Source organism: Macaca fascicularis, chromosome 3 (assembly GCF_037993035.2).
Source record: "Macaca fascicularis isolate 582-1 chromosome 3, T2T-MFA8v1.1".
Classification (NCBI taxonomy): Eukaryota; Metazoa; Chordata; class Mammalia; order Primates; family Cercopithecidae; genus Macaca; species Macaca fascicularis.
Window position 1 is genome coordinate 34,174,923 of NC_088377.1, and position 22,277 is coordinate 34,197,199.

The 22,277-nt window shown below is 50.9% G+C and overlaps 2 protein-coding genes across 7 annotated transcripts in view; one reads left to right on the forward strand and one right to left on the reverse strand.

The window, feature by feature from the left end:
- PRKAR1B (protein kinase cAMP-dependent type I regulatory subunit beta) overlaps window positions 1–7,930 on the reverse strand; it is a 184,964-nt gene extending 177,034 nt beyond the window's left edge. The window contains exon 1 of one of the 3 annotated variants that reach the window (XM_045389832.3): window positions 7,878–7,930. The gene's annotated coding sequence lies outside the window, so the exon portion shown is untranslated. Of the gene's footprint in view, window positions 1–7,520; window positions 7,584–7,800 lie in introns of those variants that run through there. The other 2 variants (XM_045389833.3, XM_045389831.2) reach the window with 2 other exon arrangements.
- Window positions 7,010–22,277, forward strand: part of DNAAF5 (dynein axonemal assembly factor 5) — a 54,064-nt gene continuing 38,796 nt past the window's right edge. For 3 of the 4 annotated variants that reach the window (XR_012432140.1, XR_012432141.1, XM_045389828.3), the window contains exons 1-4: window positions 7,010–7,626; window positions 9,957–10,141; window positions 21,444–21,568; window positions 22,039–22,157. Coding sequence is in view for 1 of the 4 variants with exons in the window: in XM_045389828.3 (XP_045245763.2) it covers window positions 7,032–7,626; window positions 9,957–10,141; window positions 21,444–21,568; window positions 22,039–22,157 (1,024 nt within the window). In the remaining 3 variants the exon portion in view is untranslated. The remainder of the gene's footprint in view (window positions 7,627–9,956; window positions 10,142–21,443; window positions 21,569–22,038; window positions 22,158–22,277) is intronic. The other variant, XM_074034216.1, reaches the window with a different exon arrangement.

Consider the following 22,277-nt stretch of genomic DNA (forward strand, 5'->3'; position numbering starts at 1 on the left):
AAGTACCTGGGACTACAGGTGTGAGTCACTGCATCCAGCTAAGTTTCTATATTTCTTTGTAGCGACGGCGTGTCACTATGTTGCCCAGGTGGCCTTGAATGCCTGGCCTCAAGCAATTCTCCCATCTCAGCATCCGAAGGCCTATTTCATTTGTTGTAACATATTGCCATCCTGTCCTACTGCCCTGCTTCTGTCATCCGGTTTATAGCTATTCGGTCTGGCAGTGTGTCTTGGGAAAGGAGAGAGGTCATGATCTCGCTGGGTATTCACAGAGATGCCACCACAATCCAGGTACTTAACTGCACCAGCACCACAAGACTCCCTCCCAGTGACCCTTAATAATTACGCCACCCCATCCCTATCCCCTAGAGATCAGTCATCTGTTCCCCATCTCTGTTACTTTATGGATGTCATACAAACAATACCACAAAAGATCCCTTCGGGACTGGTTTTCATCTACATAATCTTTTAGAGTTTCGTCCAAGTTGTTGCATGTAGCAATTGTTTCCATTTCTGAGTCGAATAGTTGTCTAATCTCCACATGTGTGAAGATTTCCCTGCTGTCTGCTGCTGATGGTAAGTTTGATTCCATTATTGTCAGAGAAGGCATTCTGTGCAAGTCTTTTTTTTTTTTTTTTTTTTTTTTTTTTTTGTGGAGACGGAGTTTCACTCTTGTTGCCCAGGCTGGAGTGCAATGGCACAATCTCGGCTCACTTCAACCTCCACCTCCCGGGTTCAAGTGATTCTCCTGCCTCAGCCTCTCGAGTAGCTGCGATTACAGGATGCGCCGCCATGCACAGCTAATTTTTTGTATTATAGTAGAGACGGGGTTTCACCACGTTGGTCAGGCTGGTCTTGAACTCCTTACCTCAAGTGATCCGCCTGCCTCGGCCTCCCAAAGTGCTGGGATTACAGGTGTTAGCCACCACACCTGGCCCTCGGTGCAAGTCTTTTACATTTGCTAAGGTTTGCCTTATGGCCCAGGATATGGTCTATCTTGGTCTATGTTCTGAGGACACTAGAAAAGAATGTGAATTCTGTGATTGTTGAGCAGTTTGTTCTATAAATGTCAGTTAGATCCTATTGGTTAATGGTGTTGCTCTGCTATACCTTGATGACTATCTGCCTAGTTATTCTAGCAGCTGCTGAGTTACGGGCTGAAGTTGTCAAATACAACAGCAGCTTTCTCTCTTTCTCCTTTCAGTTCTGTCAGTTCCTGTTTTACACATGTTGAAGGTCTGTTGTTTGCTGTATACACATTTGGGATTGCTGTATCTTCCCACTGAGTTCTTTCATCATTATGTAATGTCCCTCTTTCCCAAGGAATTTCAACAGCCAATCCTGCTTTTTAAAATTAATGTTTACATGATACACTTTTGCCATCCTTTTACTTTCAACCTGCCTATGTTGTGTTTGAAGTGAGCTTCACCATATTGTAGACATCATATAGTTGGGTCAGGTTTTGTATCTATTTGGCGAACCTCTGTCTTCTAATTGTTGTGTTTAGGCCATTTACATTTAAATTAGTGATATCGTAGGGCTTACGCTTGCCATTTAATCATCTGTGTTTGTTCTCTCATGCTTTACTGTGGGATACTTGAAGGTTTTTTAGAATTCCACGTTATATTTTTGAGGATATCACCACATACGTATATAACTCATCAGTCTATCAGCATCTATGATTTACCACCTTGAAGGAGTGTAAACCTTCCTTCCACTTAAGTCCCTAACCCTTCTCACTGTTAAACACCTGGTCGTAGATGTTTCCTCCACGTACATCACGCACCACATCAGTGTTGTAATTTTTGCTTCAACCATCAAATATGATTAAAGAAACTCCTGAGGTGAAAGATGGTCAGTGACATTTACTTCTATTTTTATCCACTCCATTGTTCTCAACTTTCTGGAGGCCCCAGCCCTCTTCTGTTAAAATTATCTTTCTGGGCCAGGCACGGTGGCTCACGCCTGTCATCCCAGCACTTTGGGAGGCAGAGGCAGGCGGATCACCTGAGGTCAGGAGTTCAAGACCAGCCTGACCAACACGGAGAAACCCTGTCGCTGCTAAAAATAAAAAATTACTCGGGCGTGGTGGCACATGCCTGTAGTCCCAGCTACTCAGGAGGCTGAGGCAGAAGAATTGCTTGAACCTGGGAGGCGGAGGTTGCAGTGAGCCAAGATCGTGCCATTGCACTCCAGCCTGGGCAACAAGAGCGAAACTCCATCTCAAAAAGAAAAAAAAATTATCTTTCTGGTTACAGGGTATCCTTTAGGCATTCCTTAAAGGTAGGTCTGCTAGCAATAAATTCTATTAGTTTGCCTGTCTGAGAATATCTTTACTCCACCTCCATTCCTGAAGGATAGTTTTGCTGGGTAGAGGACTCACAGTCAACAGCTCTTTCTCCTGTACAGTTGAACAATGGCATGTCACTTCCTCCTGGACTTTTGTGGTTTTGGTTAAGAAATCTGCCTTCATTCAAACTGGTGTTCCTCTCTAGGCAAGACATCATTTCTCTCTGGCAGTTAGTATTTTTCCTCCCCCTGTCTTTAGTTTCCAGGAGTTTAATAGTTTAATTGTGATGTGTCTTACTATGGGTTTTTGGAGGGCTTATCCTACGAAGGCTTGTTCAGTTCTGGAATCTGTGGGTTTATGTTTTTCATTGAATTGGGGGAGTCTTCAGCATTTTTTTTTTTTTTTTTTTGAGATGGAGTCTTACTCTGTCACCCAGGTTGGAGTGCAGTGGCATGATCTCAGCTTACTGCAACCTCCATCTCCTGGGTTCAGGCAATTCTCGTGCCTCAGCCTCCCTGAGTAGCTGGGATTCCAGGTACCCGCCACCACACCCAGCTACTTTTTTTTTCAGTAGAGATGGGGTTTCACCATGAGGCCAGGCTGGTTTTGAATTCCTGACCTCAGGTGATCCGCCTGCCTTGGCCTCACGAAGTGCTGGGATTACAGGCGTGAGCCACCAAGCCTCGCCTGGTTCTTATGACTGCTTTAAAATTCTCGGCAGATGATTCTAACATGTGACCTATATGGAATTCACATCTGTTACCTTACCATGGTCAGATTGTGGCTTTCCTGGTTCTTGGTAAGACAAGTGATTTCCAGATGTATCCTGGACATTTGGGTTACAATGTTTGCAGACTCCTGGTCCTACTTTAATCTACTTTAGCAGACAGTTGCTCTGTTCAGGTTCACGGTGTAGATTTCAGCCTATTTTTGCGGCCTGTCATTCTAACAGCAGTTTTGTCTTCAGAGCCCTGGCACTGCCCTCCTGGTCTGCTTTATTCTTCTGGCCTTCCTGGGGCTGCTGCTCATTTCCCATTGGTGGCACCTGCAGGGGTGAAAGGTACCTCCCTGGGCCACCTGCTGTCACTGGGCTACGTTTTGCTGTGTCAAGATAGAACATGCTCATTCTGGGTCTGTTTGTGCTATGAGAGGAAGGGCAGACTTCAGGCTCCTCTGACACTACCTGTGCCGTGCAGACTGTCCACTGGAACCACAGTTGCGCAGCACAGGTTAATGCACCTGCAGTGGCTTTAAAATCGGCCCTGAAAGCAGACTGGAGTGGAGGTAGTAGCTACCCTCTGAGTTTCTGTTGGGCGTCCCCTTTCCCAGGGCTTTGGCCAGAGCGAGGAGGCTTTCCTTGGAGAATTTCTGTGCGTGACTGTTGGTTGTTCTGGGCTGCAGGCTTCCCTGGGGACTAGTGTAGGAACACACGAGAGAAAAAGAAAACCCAGGGGACCCACCACCTTGCTATTCTTCCAGTCCAGAGGTCTCTAGACCATCTGTCTTGCTGTCAACTCTCAAGCTCCTTTCCTCGTTGCCTGCTGAGTTATGTGCAGGGTATTTTGCTGTATTTCAATGGGAAGAGCAAGGAAAAGTGAAGTCCCACCACTGTAATTAAAGTGCTTATTATTTCTTGACTTCATTGCTGCCACAGCCTTCCAGGGGCTCCCGACCAATCCGTTCAACAGAAGCCAAAGGGGTCCTTGAAAAATGTGGACTCAATCTTGCCAATGCTCCCACCTTGAAATCGTTAGTCCCCCATGCTTTAGGACAAAGGCCCCCATGGCCAGGCGCCACCCATCTGCTCACGCCCTGCCTGCTCCCCTGTGAGCAGTGTCAGCCTCCCTCCGTTTGATACCTGGGGCTGCCATAACAAAGCACCCCAGGCTGGGTGGCTGAACGAGAGAAACTGATTTCTCAAGATCAGGGTGTCAGCAGGGCTGGCTCCTCCTGAGGTCCCTCTTCATGCTCATACTGTGTTCTCCCTGTATGCACATCTGTCTCCAAAATTTCTCCTTTTATGAGGACAGCAGTCACACTGGATGAGTGCCCAACCTAATGACTTCATCTCACCTCGATCACATCTACAAAGACCTTGTCTCCAAACACCTTGTCTCCAAATAGGGTCACATCCTGAGGTATGGGGGTTAGGACTTCAGCATGTGAATTTTGGGGAGGCACCATTCAGCCCATACCACCACCAATGAGGCCTTTGCTTATGCTATTTCCTCTCTCTACAACACCTCCCTGTCCCCTACCCCCACCTTTCACCTGGCTATGTGATGTGGTTTGGCTGTGTCCCCACCCAAATCTCATCTTGAATTGTAGCTCCCACAATTCCCACGTGTTGTGGGAAGGACCCAATGGGAGGTAACTGAATAATGGGGGTGGGTCTCTCCTGTGCTGTTCTCATGATATTGAATAAGTCTCACAAGATCTGATGGTTTTATAAGGGGGAGTTTCCCTGCACCAGCTCTCTGTCTCTCTTTGCCTGCCGCCATCCATGTAACATGTGACTTGCTCCTTCTTGCCTTCAGCCATGATTGTGAGGCCTCCCCAGCCATGTGGAACTCTGAGTCCACTAAACCTTTTCCTGTATAAATTACCCAGTCTTGGCTATGTCTTTATTAGCAGCATGGAAACGGACTAATATACCATGTTTACTTATTCTTCATATTTTGCCTCTGCTACCATTTGTTCAGGGAAGCCTTACAAGTCTAGTTCAACATCCCTTGACACTCATTCTCCCGGGACCACTGTGGTTAAACACATATTAATTTATCTTTCCATTAAGGGCTATCTCATCCTGCAAGATAAGATCTGGGAAAGCAGGGACCGTGGCCAGTTTCTACATCATTGTCATCCTGTCCCATGTGTTACAGATAGTGCCTGGTCAAACAAATGCCTGTTGGAGGAAACAATGAATTAAGAACGTTACTGAATATGCTACATAACGACATTTAAGAGGTACTGATGGGCTGGGCATGGTGGCTCATGCCTGTAATCCCAGCACTTTGGGAGGCCGAGGCGGGTGGATCACGAGGTCAGGAGATCGAGACCATCCTGGCTAACATGGTGAAACCCCATCTCTACTAAAAATACAAAAAAATTAGCCAGGAGTGGTGACAGGCACCTGTAGTCCCAGCTACTCGGGAGGCAGAGGCAGGAGAATGGCGTGAACCTGGGAGGCAGAGCTTGCAGTGAGCGGAGAACGCGCCACTGCACTCCAGCCTGGGCGACAGAGCAAGACTCCATCTCAAAAATAAATAAATAAATAAAGAGGTACTGATGAACAACACCATTTTGCAACACGAAGATCAACAACAAAAAAGAAGGTCAAACTTGAAGTTCAGTCCTAAAATTACACACATTCTGCTTTTAGAAAACTGAGTGCACCGTCACAGATGAGAAGTGCCTGGCTAACCAGACTTGGGGACTCCTGGTTTGCAGTGAGTGCTGTCAAATTCCCGTTCCAGGCTGGGCTCGCACCAACTCCGCCGCCAAGCTGTTTAGGCACCTCTGTCTCCACTCAAGTCCATACTCAAAGTCACTACTGTGAAACACTGTCCTGCTTTTAATTTCCAAGCTGCCTTGTTATTTCTTGGGAGTAGGCCAAGCTCACTTTAGGAGCAACTTAGTTTACAGTTTAACTTTGAAACAAAGATGATAACAGCCCTTTCCTGAAGCCAATCTCCTTCTTGCCTGGGGACCAGAATGCCTTTGTAAGACTAAGACATGGGCCACAAGATTAGAAATTGTGGTTTGAGTCATGTAGCTAGAGGCCACAAGATCCCAAACCTCCCGGATTGCTCCTTAGGATAACATCACTATTGTAAACTCTAAGATTGGTGCTCGAGATATTTTTCAGGCTCTGCATTCTGATGCACCAGCTGCCACCACCCACACCCCTAATCTGGCTCAACCAGTTCTGTGAGCCCACCCAAGAACAGAAGACAGCAAGAGAATCAACTTTGACGCTCCACTGTTTCATCTCCAACCCAACCAATCAGCACCGCCCTCTCCCTGGCCCCCTACCTGCCTAATTATCCTTAAATGACCCGTCTCAGGAATTTCAGAATCTGCTTTGAGTAATAAAGCTCTGGTGTCGTTTAGCCGGTTTCTGCATGTATTAAACTCTCTATTGAAATTCCCCTGTCTTGATAAATTGACTCCACCTGGGCAGCGAGTAAGGCGAACCTATTGGGCGGCTACACCTGAGATCAAATCACAGGTTGCACGTGAAGCCCAGACCAGGAACCCGTCTTACACCACAGGGGGGATCCAGTCCACAGAACCAGCGCCCTTCCCTCCTGGAACGGACCTTCCCAAAGCCAGAGGGGCTCTAGACGGCTCAAAAAGGGGTTTCCCGGCTACCCTGGACCGATGCAGGGCACCCAGGTTCCTTCTCCAAGCACTCCAGGCCGCAGGGCAGGCTTCCCTAGGGGCAGGACCAGGCCTATAGCCCGGGGCCCGCATCCCAGGCGAGCTGCACCCTCCCGAGACCCTTCCCATCTGCGCAATGGGGACAGGGTAAGGCCCAGCAGGCCGGCTGGCGGGGGCTCCTGCGACAGCGCGGGACAGCAGGCGAGCACCGCCGGACGAGGGCCCAGGCCCACGTGCGCACCTGCTGGGAGGAAGGAGCTCGGCGCCCCGCCCCCAGCGCGGACCGGAAGTGCTGCCGTAATCCGCGCCGAGCGTCGCGAAAGCGCCGTTCCCCTTAGTGACCGGCGACGCGAGCAAAATGGCGGCGCCGGGGGTGGCGGAGGCCGTGGCGGCCTCACACCCGGCCGAGGGGGCCGAGATGGCGGAGGCGGCAGAGCTGAGCCGCGCCCTGAGCCGCCTGCTGCCGGGGCTGGAGGCCGACAGCAAACCGGGCCGGCGGCGCGCCTTGGAGGCCCTGCGGCGCGCGCTGGAGGAGCCGGGCCCTGCCGCCGACCCCACCGCTTTCCAGGGCCCCTGGGCGCGCCTGCTGCTGCCGCGCCTGCTGCGCTGCCTGAGCGACCCCGCCGAGGGCTGCCGCGCGCTGGCAGTGCACCTGCTGGGTCTGGGCCTGCGCCGCGCCGCGCGGCCCCGCGATGCCCTGCCGCGCCTGCTGCCCGCGCTCGCCGCGCGCTTGGCCGGCCCCGAGCCCGCGCGCCGCCCGCCCGAGGCCTGCGAGGAGCTGCGCTTGGCCCTTGTGCAGCTGCTGGGTCTGGCCGTGGACCTGTGCGGCGCCGCGCTCGCGCCCCACCTGGACGACGCTCTGCGCGCGCTGCGCTGCTCCCTGCTGGACCCCTTCGCCGCCGTGCGCCGCGAGAGCTGCAGCTGCGCCGCCGCCCTGGCGCAGGCCACGCCCGGTGAGCACCCCGGGCCCCGCTCGCACACCCCACACTCTCACCCCCACCTCCACCTCCACGGCCCCTCTCACAACCCCCGCGGCTCGGCCCCACCCCACAACATCCCGGCCACCCCCATGGCCCGCGTCCCCCACCCGCCTGCCCCAAAGACCCCGCCCGGCCCCCTCCTCTCACCACCACTGCGTCCCCTGCCTCACGTCCCGCCACCAACGTGCCCTTCACCCGCTCCCTTGCCCTCTACCCCCACGTACCTGTTGCCTGCGCTGCCACCTGCTCCTGCTTGGCCCTCACTCACGTCACTCGTGTCCCCCGCTCCCCGCCTCCACCCTCCACGCCCCAAGCCCCGCCCCCACCTGCCTGCTCCCTGTGCCCCCTCTACCTGCCTATCCTCTGCCGTCCTCCTCTTTGCATCCCGCCGTCCCGCGACCCTCACCCCCCACCCTCCTCCCTGCCTGAGCCCCCTCACCCAGGCCCACGAGCCAGCTCTCCTATCCAGATCCCTGGAAACCACCGCGGAAATTCCTGTTAAGCAGTTTGGGGTGGTGTGTGCCCCGATAGCTGCCCCCTTTCCTTCCCTCTGGGGGCTTGCAGGACTTGCATCTGGTTGAGGAGACACGCTGAGACTCTGCTCTGATCATTTCACTTTCTGTCCCATTCATCCTACTCCACTGCCTTCCCTTTCTGGTTTGGACCACTGTCCTAAGTGGAAGGAGGCCGCTTCTCCCCTCCACTTTATAACGTTCCGCATCATTTTTAGAGCTCTGATCTGATCTGGTCGTTCTGTTTCCTTAACTGGCCATTCCTGCAGGGCCTTGCCCTTTCCCTCCTCTGGCTGGGATGTGGAATGATAGCAGGCGCCGGCTTCCTGCTGGCGGGAAAGCTTTCCAGAGAGGGGAACACTGATGCTATAAATCGGTGGGCGGTAGGGAGCAGGAAAGCAGTGAGAGATCTGGCCAGCTCAGGCCGTCCCAGTGATATCCCAATGATGATTTGAATGTAGTGGAAAGTGCAGGGGGTGTCAATAGGAGTAGTAGACCCGAGTTCAGGTTCTTAAAAGATCACTGCAGCTGCATGGAGAATAGGTTCCAGAAGTAAAGGAAAAGCTGGACTTGGGGAAATGCCGAGATTTCCACGTTGGTTAACTTTGGATTTCACATGGTCCAGAATTCCTGTGGAGCTCGGGAAGAGCCTTGGGCTGGACACGGCCATTGAGAATTCCTGGCATTTAATGTATTTCTCTTTAGCCCTCAACCACTTCCCTATGCCATCTGTACATCAGCCCCACGGGTGCTCCTGCTTCCTCCAGGGAGCTCCTCCTGGCCTTGCCACATTCCCTCCCCGGACCGTAGGTCCCATAGGACAGCACCATGCCCGCCTGTGCCCCTGCCCGAGCACAGCCCGCCGGGGTATGTGCTCATGGTTGCTGTGGGGTGAGGGACTGTGCCTCTGCCTGGAGCGTCCCCTCATCTCCAGCACCTCTGGCCCTCCTCTCCCCTGGGTAGGGGGCCTCACCTCTGGCCTTGGTCACACTGGGCAGTGGCAGAGAGGTTGAAGAGCTCACCCAAAGTCTCACTGGAATGATGGTTTCCCAGACAAGCCCCAAGTAGTGCAGAGCTGAGGCAAGAGGCAGTGTGGATGCCAGAGACCCTTTGGTTCTGGCTTTTTTTTTTTTTTTCTTGGAGAGGGAGTTTCACTCTGTCTCCCAAGCTGGAGTGCAATGGGGTGATCTCGGCTCACTGCAACCTCCACCTCCTGCGTTCAAGCGATTCTCCTGCCTCAGCCTCCCAAGTAACTGGGATTACAGGCGCCCGCCACCTCTTGTTCTGACTTTCTGTGGGGACTTTACAAATAGGAAGTGCAGTGGCTTTGCCTAGAGTGGTTCTGGCCCAGCTTCCTGGAGGAGCCTGGGGTCTGGTCTCAGTTGGGGCTGGGAGTGCGGCCTCCCTGCTGTCCTCTGGGCTCGGCTTCTTTCCTGTGGCCTCCAGTGTCCCCCTCAGGCCTCCACCTTGGCTTCAGCAGGTCCAGGTCTCCCATCTTCAGCCACAATAGGATTGCACCCCCAGCCTTTCCCTGCTGGTCCCTCTAAGCCCCCTGGGTTGCACAGGTGTCATCAAGGTGGGACACTTGTCCCTGAGCCTCTTCCTGTGCTGGGCGGTACAGAGCTCTGTTTGGCAGCCTGAGTTGTTTACTGTTCCTGCAGCAAGGACCTGGAGGGGAAGAGGAAGGGAGGTGAGGAGCTCCCAGGCGGGCAGCTGTCCTCTGAAAGCCCACAGAGCTGGGCAAGGCGTGTGGGAGCAGCTTTGGTAACTGGGGGCCTCCCTGTCCCTCAGACCACTTCCACATGCAGTCGGAGTCTCTGATCGGGCCCCTGATGCAGACCATCTCCCACCAGCACTGGAAGGTCCGTGTGGCCGCCATTGAAGCCACAGGTGCGGTGATCCAGTTTGGCAACGGGAAGTCCGTGGACGACGTGCTTTCCCATTTTGCTCAGCGACTGTTTGATGACGTCCCGCAGGTAACTGGTGTTTCTCCTGGACAGTCTGTTCCTCTCTCCACCACAGGCGGGCTGACGTGCTATTTTTAACTAACTCACTTGTTCTTTTTTCAGAATGCTTCATGCACCAAATGTCCTTTCATTATTCCTACTCACAGGATGTTCCTATTCACATCTTGGAAAAACTAGGAGAGAGCTGAACTGTTTTAATGTTTGGTGTTATGAATTCCAAGGGTGTGAGAAAGGATGGCTTGTGTAGTTATTGTCTCTTAGACACGGTGTGTGCTTCAGCAGTTGCAGAAGCTTCCTTAGTGCTCCCATCCATCAAGATGCACTTTCCTGAAAAGCCACTGTGGTTGGTGGACCTGGCCTGGGAGAATAGTGCAGTCAGGATTAGTTTGTTGGGGATAATTATGTTGTTGGGCTTTGGAACCCACCGAGAGACGGGCAGGCAGGCAGGCAGGAGTCCTACAGATGGGACTGAGTGTCGGCTTTACTGCTGGCAGAATCTGGCCTGGAGGGCATGTCTTGGATCTGAGACCCCAGTGACTTGCTAAAATGCCACACACTGTGGCCCCCAGGGAAGCTGAGCGACCTCTGATCTTTCTGTGTCTGAGTTACCTGTCAGCGTAGTCAGACGTGATCTTCTGTGTCTGGCTTCTTCACCACGCATGGCTCTAGGTTTCAGCCTTGCAGAGGTAGGTTTCCTGATGAGAAATGGCATGGAGGTGGTGAGTTGAAGAGTCACTCGGGTATTCTGGGGCCAGGATGGAAGCCCTGACTCACTCCCTCGGCTGTGCGCTGGGGTCCACCTGTCGGGCCGGCTGTAGGTGTGACACAGCACCTGCCCAGGATGCCCCTGCTTTGCCTCCATGGCCAGGCTTCATTCCCGGGCGCGCTCCCTCCAGCGGTAGTGTGGCTGCCTTGGGGCTGTGCGCAGAGACACAGGGGGACCCTTCCCCACCAGGAGCCTTCGTTCACCCCCTTGGTCTCATCAGGCCAGCGGAAATTGAGTCACCATGTGTGCTGGCCGGCCCCTCCTGGAGCTGGTGTGGGTTCAGCACCAGGCAGCACAGAGGGCCCGTAAGCACATTAGGCTCTGCCCGGTGGGGAGAAAGTGGGCAGAGTGCGGGGTCAGTGTCCATGCTGCCTGGCACTTGGCAGCAGGCACTTCTGGCAATGACTGAATACTTGGGCTGCGGAGGGCAGTTCAGGGGGCCAGGGCAAGAACAGAGCCCAGTGAGAAGTGCAGGCAGCCGGCTGGTTTTCTCTCCCACCTTCCTTAAGCCTGAGGCAGAGTATGGCCAGCAAGGAACGTGGTGTCTGTGTCGTGGGCCAAGTCTTATTCCTCAAAACAGTGTGATGACTCTATGGAGAGCTCTGTGTGCATACTGAAGCTGCATAGCTGATAGCTGTCGGTGTAACCTACCGTCACTGTCTAAAAATACCGTCACTGTCTAAAAATACCGTCACTGTATCGATAGCTGTCTATAAATACTGGAACTCTGTGGCACTCTCTGTAAATACTGGAACTCTCTAGCTAGCTGCAGACGGTGTAACTCAGTGTAACTGTACCGTAACTGTAAAAATACCGTAACTGCGTGTCGATAGCTGTCTATACATGCTGTAACTGTATTGGTAGCTATGCATGAACCGCCTACTCTGTATCAGTAGCTGTTAGAAATCTGACATCACATCGTTGATCTGAAGCAAGCTTGTCCAACCTGTGGCCTGCGGGCCACGTGCTGCCTAGGACTGCTTTGAATGCCGCCCAGCACCAATTCATAAACTTTCTTAGAATGTTATGATATTTTTTTGTGATTTTTTTTCTTTTAGCTCGTCAGCCATCATTAGTGTTAGTGTTATTTTACGTATGGCCCAAGACAATTTTTCCAGCATGGCCCATTTCTTCCCAGTGGGGTTTGCATCTTGTTAGCAGAGACCCTGCACGGCCTTTCATGTGAGTTTCATGTGGAGTCGGGTGCTGCCCCTTTTACTTTGATCAGCCCTGGGACCCCATCCTGGAGCTCACTGTGCGCTCCTTGCAGACACCTCGAGCCCCTCAACAACCCAGGGATTGGAGCCCTGGGACCCCATCCCCTCTGCACAGAAGGTCCTGACTGCCTTCTGACTTGTAGGAAACCTTCCAGCAGCCTGCTAGACTAGGCTTAAATCACTCAACTTCACTGGAAGGGCCCAGAAATAACTTCATCTCCTCCTTACGAGGCTCGGAGGCCTCAGAGCTCACTCAGATAGCTCAGCCAGGTGAGCCTCAGAGCAAGGTCAGGACGTGGGTGGTCTAGCCGCCCTGGAGCCTTAGGCCCCGGGACAGTGGTGTCTGAAGTTGTGGAAAGGGGGGTGTCCCAGTGTGCCAGGGGCTACTGCATCTCCCCACGTACACATGACTGGAGCTCCCAGCCAGGACACTGACGGCATCCAGAACGCCGGCGAGGCAGGCAGGACAGACGTATGGCCGTGCAGTTGTGAAGCAGGCCCTGAACAAACTGCCCTGTGCCGCCCTTAGGTGGGTGGCTTATGGACTTCGCCCTGCAAGGGTGCCCTGGTTGTTGCCAGGCCTGCAGTCGGCAGCTGCTCAGCTTTGCTGCAGTTTTCCTGTTCGATGTGTGCTGCTGGTGAGACCACCAGACCTGTTCTTGTCAAGAGGACCTTCCAGGAACATCGGATGTTACAGGAGAGGCTGGGGCTGCATGGACAGCTTTTCAGAGATGAGTATTTGTCACGTTCCTGCCAAGTACCTGTTTGGCATTTGTATGCCTTCTTTTGATAAATGTCTATTCAGATCTGTCCATTTTTAAATCGGGTTATTAGATTTTTTTTCTATTGAGTTTGAGCACCTTATGGATTCTGGTTGTGAGTCCCTTTTCCGATGGGTATTTATGCAGCTGTTTTCTCCCATCCTGTGGGTCGTCTCCTCACTGTTGATGGTTTTCTTTGCTGTGCAGAAGCTTTTTAACTTGGTATGATCCCATTTGCCCATTCCTTCTTTGGTGGCCTGTGCTTTGGGCATTTTACTCAAGAAACCTTTGTCCAGACCATATCCCAGAGAGTTTCCGCAATGTTTTCTTGTAGTGGTTTCATAGTTTGAAGTCTTAGATTGAGGTCTTTAATCCATTTTGATTTGACTTTTGTACATGGCGAGAGACAGGGGTCCAGTTTCATTCTTCTGCATATGGATATCTAGTTTTCCCAGCACCATTTATTGAAGAAACTGCCCTTTCCCCAAGGTATGTCCTTAGCACCTTTGTCAAAATAAGTTCACTGTAAGTGTATGGATTTAATTTCTGAGTTCTCTATTCTCTTCCTTCGGTCTGTGTGTCTGTTTTTATGCCAGTGCCATGCTGTTTTGATTGCTGTAGTTCTGTAGTATAAATTTTTTATGCCAGTGCCATGCTGTTTTGGTCGCTGTAGCTCTGTAGTATAAATTGAAGTCAGGTAATGTGATCCCTCCGGTTTTTTGTTTGTTTGTTTTTGTCATGTTTTTTGCTCAGGATGACTTTGGCTCTTCAGGGTCTTTTGAGGTTCCATATAAATTTTAGGATTATTTTTTCTGTTTCTGTGGAGAATGTCATTGGTATTTTGATAGGGATTACACTGAGTCTGTAGATTGCTTTGGGTGGTTTTGACATTTTAACAGTATTGATTCTTCCAGTCCATGAACATGGAGTATGTTACCATTTTTTGTGTGTGTCTTCTTCAATTTTCTCACATCAGTGTTTTGTAGTTTTCATTGTAGAGATCTTTCACTTCTTTGGTTAAGTTAATTCCTAGGTATCTTATTTTGTTTGTAGCTATTGTAAATGGAATTACTTTCTTGATTTCTTTTTCAGATTTGTTCACTGTTGGCATGTAGAAATGCTACTGGTTTTTGTTTGGTGATTTTTGTATCCTGCAACTTTACTGAATTTATCTGTTCTAATTTTTTTTGTGTGTGGAGTCTTCAGGTTTTTCCAAATGTAAGATTATATCATCTGCAAACAAGGATAATTCTCTTGCTTTTCAATTTAGATTCTCTTTATTTCTCTTCTCTGATCGTTCTAGCTAGTGCTTCCAGTACTGTGTTGACTAACAGTGGTGAAAGCGAGCATCCTTGTCTTGCTCCAGATTTAGAAGAAAGCCTTTGAGTTTTATCCCTATTCAGTGTGATACTAGCTGTGAGTCTCGTATATGGCTTTTTTTGTGCTGAGGTATTTTCCTTCTATACCCAGTTTTTTGAGGATTTTTATCATGAAGGGATGTTGAATTTTATGCTTTTTCTGCATCAATTGAAATAATCACATAGTTCTTGTCCTTCATTCTGCTAATATGATGTGTCACATTGGTGGATTTGTGTATGTTGAGCCATCCTTGTATACCTGGAATAAATCCCACTTGGTCATGATGAATGATCTTTCTAATGTGCTGTTGAAACACTGTCTTGTTGAGGAAATTTTGCATCTGTATTCTTCAGGGATATTGTCCTGTAGTTTTCTTTTTCGATCGCATCTTTGTCTGGTTCTGGTATCAGGGTAGTACTGTCCTCATAAATTAAGCTTGGAGGTATTCTTTTCTCTTCTATTTCTTGGAATAGTTTGAGTAGGGGTGACCTTAGTTCTTTAAATGTTTGATAAAATTTGGCAGTGAAGTACTGGGTCCCAGGCTTTTCTTTGCTGGGTGGCTTTTCATTGCAGCTTCAATATCATTACTTGTTACTGGTCTGTTCGAGGTTCGGATTTCTTTATGATTGAATCTTGGTAGGTTGTATGTGTCTAGGAATTGATCCATTGTTTCTAGGTTTTCCAATTTGTTGGCATATAGTTGCTCATGGTGTAGTTGCTCACGGTGCAGGTGCTCACGGTGCAGCTGCTCACGGTGCAGCTGCTCACGGTGCCGGTGCTCACGGTGCCGGTGCTCACGGTGTCGGTGCTCATGGTGCAGTTGCTCACGGTGTCGGTGCTCACGGTGTTGGTGCTCACGGTGCCGGTGCTCATGGTGCAGCTGCTCACGGTGCAGCTGCTCATGGTGTCGGTGCTCATGGTGCAGCTGCTCACGGTGCAGTTGCTCACGGTGTCGGTGCTCACGGTGCAGTTGCTCATGGTGTCGGTGCTCATGGTGCCGGTGCTCACGGTGCAGTTGCTCATGGTGTCGGTGCTCACGGTGCAGTTGCTCACGGTGCAGTTGCTCACGGTGTCGGTGCTCACGGTGTCGGTGCTCACGGTGCCGGTGCTCACGGTGCCGGTGCTCACGGTGCAGTTGCTCACGGTGTTGGTGCTCACGGTGCCGGTGCTCACGGTGGCGGTGCTCACGGTGCAGGTGCTCACTGTGGCGGTGCTCATGGTGGCGGTGCTCACGGTGCAGTTGTTCACGGTGGCGGTGCTCACAGTGCAGTTGCTCACAGTGTCGGTGCTCACAGTGTCGGTGCTCACGGTGCAGTTGCTCACGGTGCAGCTGCTCACGGTGTCGGTGCTCACGGTTCAGTTGCTCATGGTGTCGGTGCTCACGGTGCAGTTGCTCACGGTGCAGTTGCTCATGGTGTCGGTGCTCACGGTGCGGGTGCTCACGGTGTCGGTGCTCACGGTATAGTTGCTCATGGTGTAGTTGCTCATGGTGTCGGTGCTCACAGTGCAGTTGCTCATGGTATCGGTGCTCACGGCGCAGGTGCTCACGGTGCAGTTGCTCACGGTGCAGTTGCTCACGGTGACGGTGCTCACGGTGCAGTTGCTCACGGTGCCGGTGCTCACGGTGCAGTTGCTCACGGTGCAGTTGCTCACGGTGCAGGTACTCACGGTATAGTTGCTCACAGTGTAATTGCTCACGGTGTCGGTGCTCATGGTGCAGTTGCTCATGGTGTCGGTGCTCACAGTGCAGTTGCTCACGGTGCAGTTGCTCATGGTGTCAGTGCTCACGGTGCAGGTGCTCACGGTGCAGTTGCTCACAGTGCAGTTGCTCACGGTGTCGGTGCTCACAGTGCAGTTGCTCACGGTGCCGGTGCTCACAGTGTCGGTGCTCACAGTGTCGGTGCTCACGGTGCAGTTGCTCACGGTGTCGATGCTCACGGTGTAGTTGCTCATGGTGTCAGTGCTCACAGTGTAGTTGCTCATGGTATAGTTGTTCACTGTGTCGTTGCTTATATTGTAGTTGCTTATGGTGTGGTTGCTCGTATGCTAGTTGCTCATGGTGTAGCTGCTCACAGTGTCATTGCTCATGGTGTCGCTGCTCACAATGTTGTTATGGTGTAGTTGATCACAGTCTCTAATGATGCTTTGAATTTCTGTAGTATCAGTTGTGTAATGTCCCCTTTTTGATCTGATTTTATTTACTTGGATCTTTTTCTTAGTCTGGTTAAAGGTGTGTCGATTTTGCTTATCTGTTCAAAAAGCTAACTTTTCATTTTGTTTGTCTTTTGTATTTTTTTGTTTCGATTTCATTTATTTCTGCTCTTATTTCTTCTACTAACTTTGGGTTTGGTTTGCTCTTGCTTTCCTAGTTCTTTTCGACACAGCATTAGGTTGCTCTTTGAAGTTGCCTGCTTTTTGGCTGTAGGTGCTGATTGCTATACACTTGCCTCCTAGTGCTGCTTTTGTTGTTTTGGCATATTGTGTTTCCATTTTCATTTAAGAATGTTTTAAATTTCCTTCTTAATTTTGTCATTGACCCACTGGTCATTCAGGAGCATATTATTTAATTTCCATGTATTTGTATAGTTTCCAAAGTTCTTGTTATTAATTTCAGTGTCCTGTTTTAAGGCTTGTTTCGTGGCCTAACATATGGTCTATCCTTGAGAATGATCCATGTGCTGAGGAGAAGAATGTGTATTATGTAGCTGTTTGATGCAGCGTTCTATAAATATCTATTAGGTACATTAGGTCTATAGCGCAGATTAAGTCCGATGTTTCTTTGTTGATTTTGTCTCTGGATTATTTGTCTAATACTGGAAGTGGGGCGTTGAAGCCTCTAGCTGTTACTGTGTTGGAGTCTGTCTCAACAGACAATATTTGGTTTATATATCTGGATATTCCAGTGTTGGGTGAATATATATTTAAAGTTATGTCCTCTTGCTGAGTTGACCCCTTTATCATTATATGATGACCTTTGTCTCTTAATATAGTTTTCGTCTTGAAATCTGTTTTGTCTAAGTATAGCTATCCCTGCTCTTTTTTTGGTTTCCATTTGTACAGAATATCTTTTTGCATCCCTTTATTTTCAACCTACGTGTGCCTTTTTGGTGACGTGTGTTTCTTGTCAGCAACAGATAGCTGGGTCCTGGTTTTCTTACCCATCCAGCCACTCTGTCTTTTGAATGGAGAGTTTAGTCTGCTTACATTCAATGTTGTTATTGATAAGTAAGGACTTACTCCTGTCGTTTTGTTGTTTTCTGGTTGTTTTGTGGGCTGCTCTTCCTTCTTGCCTTCTTGTCTTCCTTTTTATGAAGATGATTTTCTCTGTTTTTTTTCCGTATGTTTTAATTTCTTTTTGTTTTTTGTGTATCTGTTGTAGGGTTTTTTATTTGAAGTTACCAGGAGGCTTGCAAATAACATAACCCATTATTTTAAACTGATGGCAACTGAACACTGATTGTAAAAACAAACCAGCAGCAAAGAAAAAATGAATAGAAACGCTACAGTTTAATTTTATCCCCTCTGCTTTTTAACTTCTTGTTGTTTTTATAACTTTGTCTTGAAAAGTCATTGTAGTTATTTTTATTCATTTATTTATTTTTATTGCTTTATTTTTGAGATGGAGTCTTGCTCTGTCACCTAGGCTGGAGTGTAATGGTGCCATCTCGGCTCACTGCAACCTCCACCTCCCAGGTTCAAGCGATTCTCCTGCCTCACCCTGCTGAGTAACTGGGATTACAGGCATCCACCACCACACCTGGCTAATTTTTGTATTTTTTAGTAGAGTCGGGGTTTCACCATATTGGCCAGGCTTGTCTCGAACTCCTGAGCTCAGGTGATCTGCCCGCCTCGGCCTCCCAAAGTACTGGGATTACAGGTGTGAGCCACCGCGCCCAGCCAGCTAGTTATTTTTCATGGGCTCATCTTTTAGTCTTTCTAGGCAAGGTGTGAAGAGTTTACACCCCACAGTTACAGTGTTACAACAGTCTGTGTTTTTCTGCATGCTTACTGTTCCCAGTGAGTTGTATCCTTTTAGATGATGTGTTATTGCTGCTCAGCATCCTTATTTTTCAGATTGAAGAAGACTCTTTAACATTTCTTGTAGGACAGGTCTGATGTTGATGAAAATTCAGCTTTTGTTTGTCGGGGAAAGTCTATCTCCCTCATGTTTGAAGGATTTTTCACTGGATATACGAGGGTGAAAGTTTACTCTCCTTGAGCACTTTAAATATGCCACGCCACTGTCTCCTGGCCAGTGAGGGCTCCTCTGAGAGGTCGTTGCCGGGCGTACTGGAGCTGCGTTGTATGTGATTTGTTGGTTTTTTTTCTCTTGCTACTTTTAGAACCCTTTCTTCATCCTCGATCTTTAGGAGTTTGATTGTTAAATGTCTTGAGGTAGTTTTATTGGGTTAAATCTGGTTGGTGTTCTGTAGCCTTCTTGTACTTGAGTGCTGGTATATTTTTCTAGGTTTGGAAAAGTCTTTGATATTATCCCTTTGAGCAAACGTTCTACCCCGATTTCTCTCTCTCTACCTGCTCTTGAAGGCCAGGAACTCTTAGATTTGCCCCTTTGAGGCTATTTTCTAGATCCTGTACATGTGCCTCATTCTTTCTATTCTTTTTTCTTTTGTCTCTGTGTGTTTTCAAATAGCCCATCTTCAAGCTGCTCACTAGTTCTTTCTTCTGCTTAGTCAGTTCTGCTGTTAAGAGGCTCCGATGCATTCTTCAGTATGCCAATCGCTTTTTTCAACTCCAGAATTTCTGCCTGATGCTTTTTAATTATTTCAGTCTCTTTGTTAATTTCTCTGATAGGATTCTGAATTCCTTCTCCATGTTATCTTGGATTTTGCTGGGCGTCCTCAAACAGCTATTTTGAGTTTTCTGTCTGAAGGGTCACCTATCCCTGTCACGCCAGGATTGGTCACTGGTGCCTTATTTAGTTCACTTGGTGAGATCATGTTTTCCTGGATGCTCCTGATGCTTGTGGCTGTCGGTCAATGTCGCTAGGTATTTACTGTCATTTTTGCAGTCTGGGCTTGTTTGTACCCATCCTTCTTGCGAAGGCTTCTAATTCATTTATTTTGCTTTTTAGGAAAAAAATTGAAAAACATCCTGCTTTGTTAAACTGTTACATGGCAGTGAGGTATTCAGTGTTGTTTTTGAACTAAAAGAAAAGGGATAATCCGTCTCATGCTAATTAGAATTTGCAGATTTCTTATGATACTAAGTCGAGACTGATAGAAAAGGTGGTGGCAGTCCATGAGACTCAGGAGCAGCCCCAAATCCTACCCTGCAGCTGCCCTTGCTATGAGGTGAGATGTTGGAAGCTCCTTTCTACAAAAGAAGCCGATCTGTGGGTTCCAACGGACAGGCGGCCGTCCTGGGCAGGGCCCTGCAGAGACCCTGGCACAGGTGCAGGAGGTCAGGGAGGAGAAAGCAGCGAGGCCGACCCAGCGAGTTCAGACTGCTCCCCGGCTGCTGGCCTGGGGCAGAGTGTGCTCAGGCCTTGCCGTGTGGCCCTGGATGCCTGCCCGTCTCCTGGAGAGGGCCCCATCGCATGTGTTTGGGCTCGGTACTGGCTGCAGTCTGGCTTGTCTCAGTCACGCCCTCTGCCCGACAGGCTTTCTAGCATCTCAGCACATGGCACAGGCTGAGCTTGGAGTTTGCCACTCACATGGATTAGCGTCGTGGCAGGTGCGGCCATGAGTGGTGCCTGTTGACTACATTAAACCCTGGGGCATCTCTGCTCGAGACCCGCCAGCGCCATGTGTGAAGACAACAGTGACAGCTTGTTCTGTGGTGACTCTCTAACCGGGTGGTGGAGTGGCCATGGAGCTGATTTGGGTTTCTCAGTTGTTATATGGGTACTTGTATTTGTGGTTGCTAGTAAGGCCCTGTGTCAGTTAATAACCCCCGCAAATGCACCACGCATTCCTGTGTCCCCTATGCTGTGTCCCCAACACACGCTTCCCTGCTGCTCGCACGCCAAGAGTCGCCTGTGCTTACCACACAGGGAGCGGGAGTCAGGCGCGTTGGGCCCCTCCTTGTGTGAACTTGTCTACCCCTCACAGGACCTCAGTGACGAGCCCTGTCAGTCATTCCTATCCATTTTCCAGGTGGGAATGAACTTCAGAGCGGTCAGGCCAGGGCCCGGGTCCCAGGCTGGCAGGGACAGATCCTAGATGCGATCTGCTTGGCTCTAGGCCTTGTTGGAGCCCGGGCGGAGCAACCCCTCCTCCGAGTCCCAGTGAGCGACCACGCCATGGGTACAGCTGCTGCTCGGGTCCCCTGCACCTACGCGTGACTGTGAGTGCTATTGCTAATGGTGCATGGCTGTGCGGAGATGCTTCATCCAAAGTGTCAGGAGGGAGGAGGGTCCTGCGCCCCACAGCCCAGCCAGGCACTGATGGCACCACAGAGTCGGCCCCTGGCCTCACAGGGGATGACTCTGAAGCTCGTTCACACCCCAGAGCTCCCTGGATCAGTCTATAGCTGGCTTCAGCCACACCACTTCCTCACCCAGCTTCTTCTTGGCTATTCCCAGTTCCCTTTGAGGAGTGTTGGTGCTGGTCCCCGTCTCAGGCACTGCCCTTTGGGAGCTTGGCTAGGGCACTTGGTGTCTGGTAAGCTGGTTTCTTCTGCCTGCGTAGGCAAGGTAGGCAGAGGCCCTCGTGCCGCCTTTTCAGACACCCAGCAGCAGAACCAGGGACCTTGCTGGTTTCCTCCTGAGTCCCTGGGCTCTGGGACCAGATGCCTTTGAGGTCTGGCCATAGTGCACCATACGTGCTGTAGCCCTGGCTCACTGAGCACCCAGGGTGAGACAGACACAGCCTGGCCAGGAGGTTTTCATGCAGAACACTGAACACGCGGCGCAGCTCAGGCAGCAGCTAGGAGCCTGCTCTCGCCAATAGGACCAGGCCGGGGCACGGGGGACTTGTGTGTGAGGCTGCAGGACAGCAGCATTCCTCTCTGGCCCAGCCGGGGGGGACTGGCAGAGCTGGCTGGGACCCAGACTTGGTGGCGCCCAGGACCCCGGCCATGCACCTCTGCCTTGGGGATGGCATCCAGGTGGTGGTAGGTGGCCCAGGACCTGGCCGTGCCTCTGCATCAGGCAGCGCCTGCATAGCGGCACTCAGAGCTGTGCTGTGGCATCAACTCCAGCATCCCCTTTGCCTACACGAATCCTTATCCCTTCCTCTCGTGCACAGGTCCGGCGGGCGGTGGCCTCTGTGGTAGGCGGCTGGCTGCTGCGTCTGCGCGACCGCTACTCCTTCTTCCACAAGCTCATCCCTCTGCTGCTCAGCAGCCTCAGCGATGAGGTGCCCGAGGTCAGGTACGTGGGCAGGCGTCCAGCCAGCAGCCGCGGGCCCTGCTTCCTAAACAGTCGTGTACAGCAGTGGTGGTTTCTCTTCGCTCAGAATCTGTCACAGAAACCTGCTCGTGTCCCTTCGTCCCTGTGCTCTGAGGTGATGTGCCGTACAGAAGACCTCTGGTTTTGTAAACGTCATTTCACATCTTTTTAGCATTTGACTGAGTAATGGACAGAGATCAGACGGCCCACTTGGTGTACTGTCCGTAGAGTGCTCACAAGATGAACGGGATTTCTGGTCCACCTTTTCTGGGGTTAGGGAGCTTCCCACTCTCATGTGATGGGGTCTTTAGGCGACCCGTGTCCTGGCACAGCCCTGCGACCTCCTGGGCATCTCTGGGAACTTGCAGGGCCCTTCCCTGTGTGCCCTCCCCTGCGTGCCCTCCCCTGCGTGCCCTGCCCTGAGCCGCTGTTGTCCATCTGTTGTGCCACAGGCAGCTGGCTGTCAGCCTCTGGGAAGACGTTGGCCTGCAGTGGCAGAAGGAGAATGAGGAGGACCTGAAGGACAAGCTGGACTTTGCCCCTCCCACCCCACCCCATTACCCTCCACATGGTGAGTGACCGAGGCAGAGGGAGCGCCAGGAGGCGAGCGCTTGTTGGGTAGGAAAGGGGCTTCTGAACCTGAAGGAAGCTTCAGCTCTTGACGTTCTGAGCCCAGGCAGCCGCATTGGAA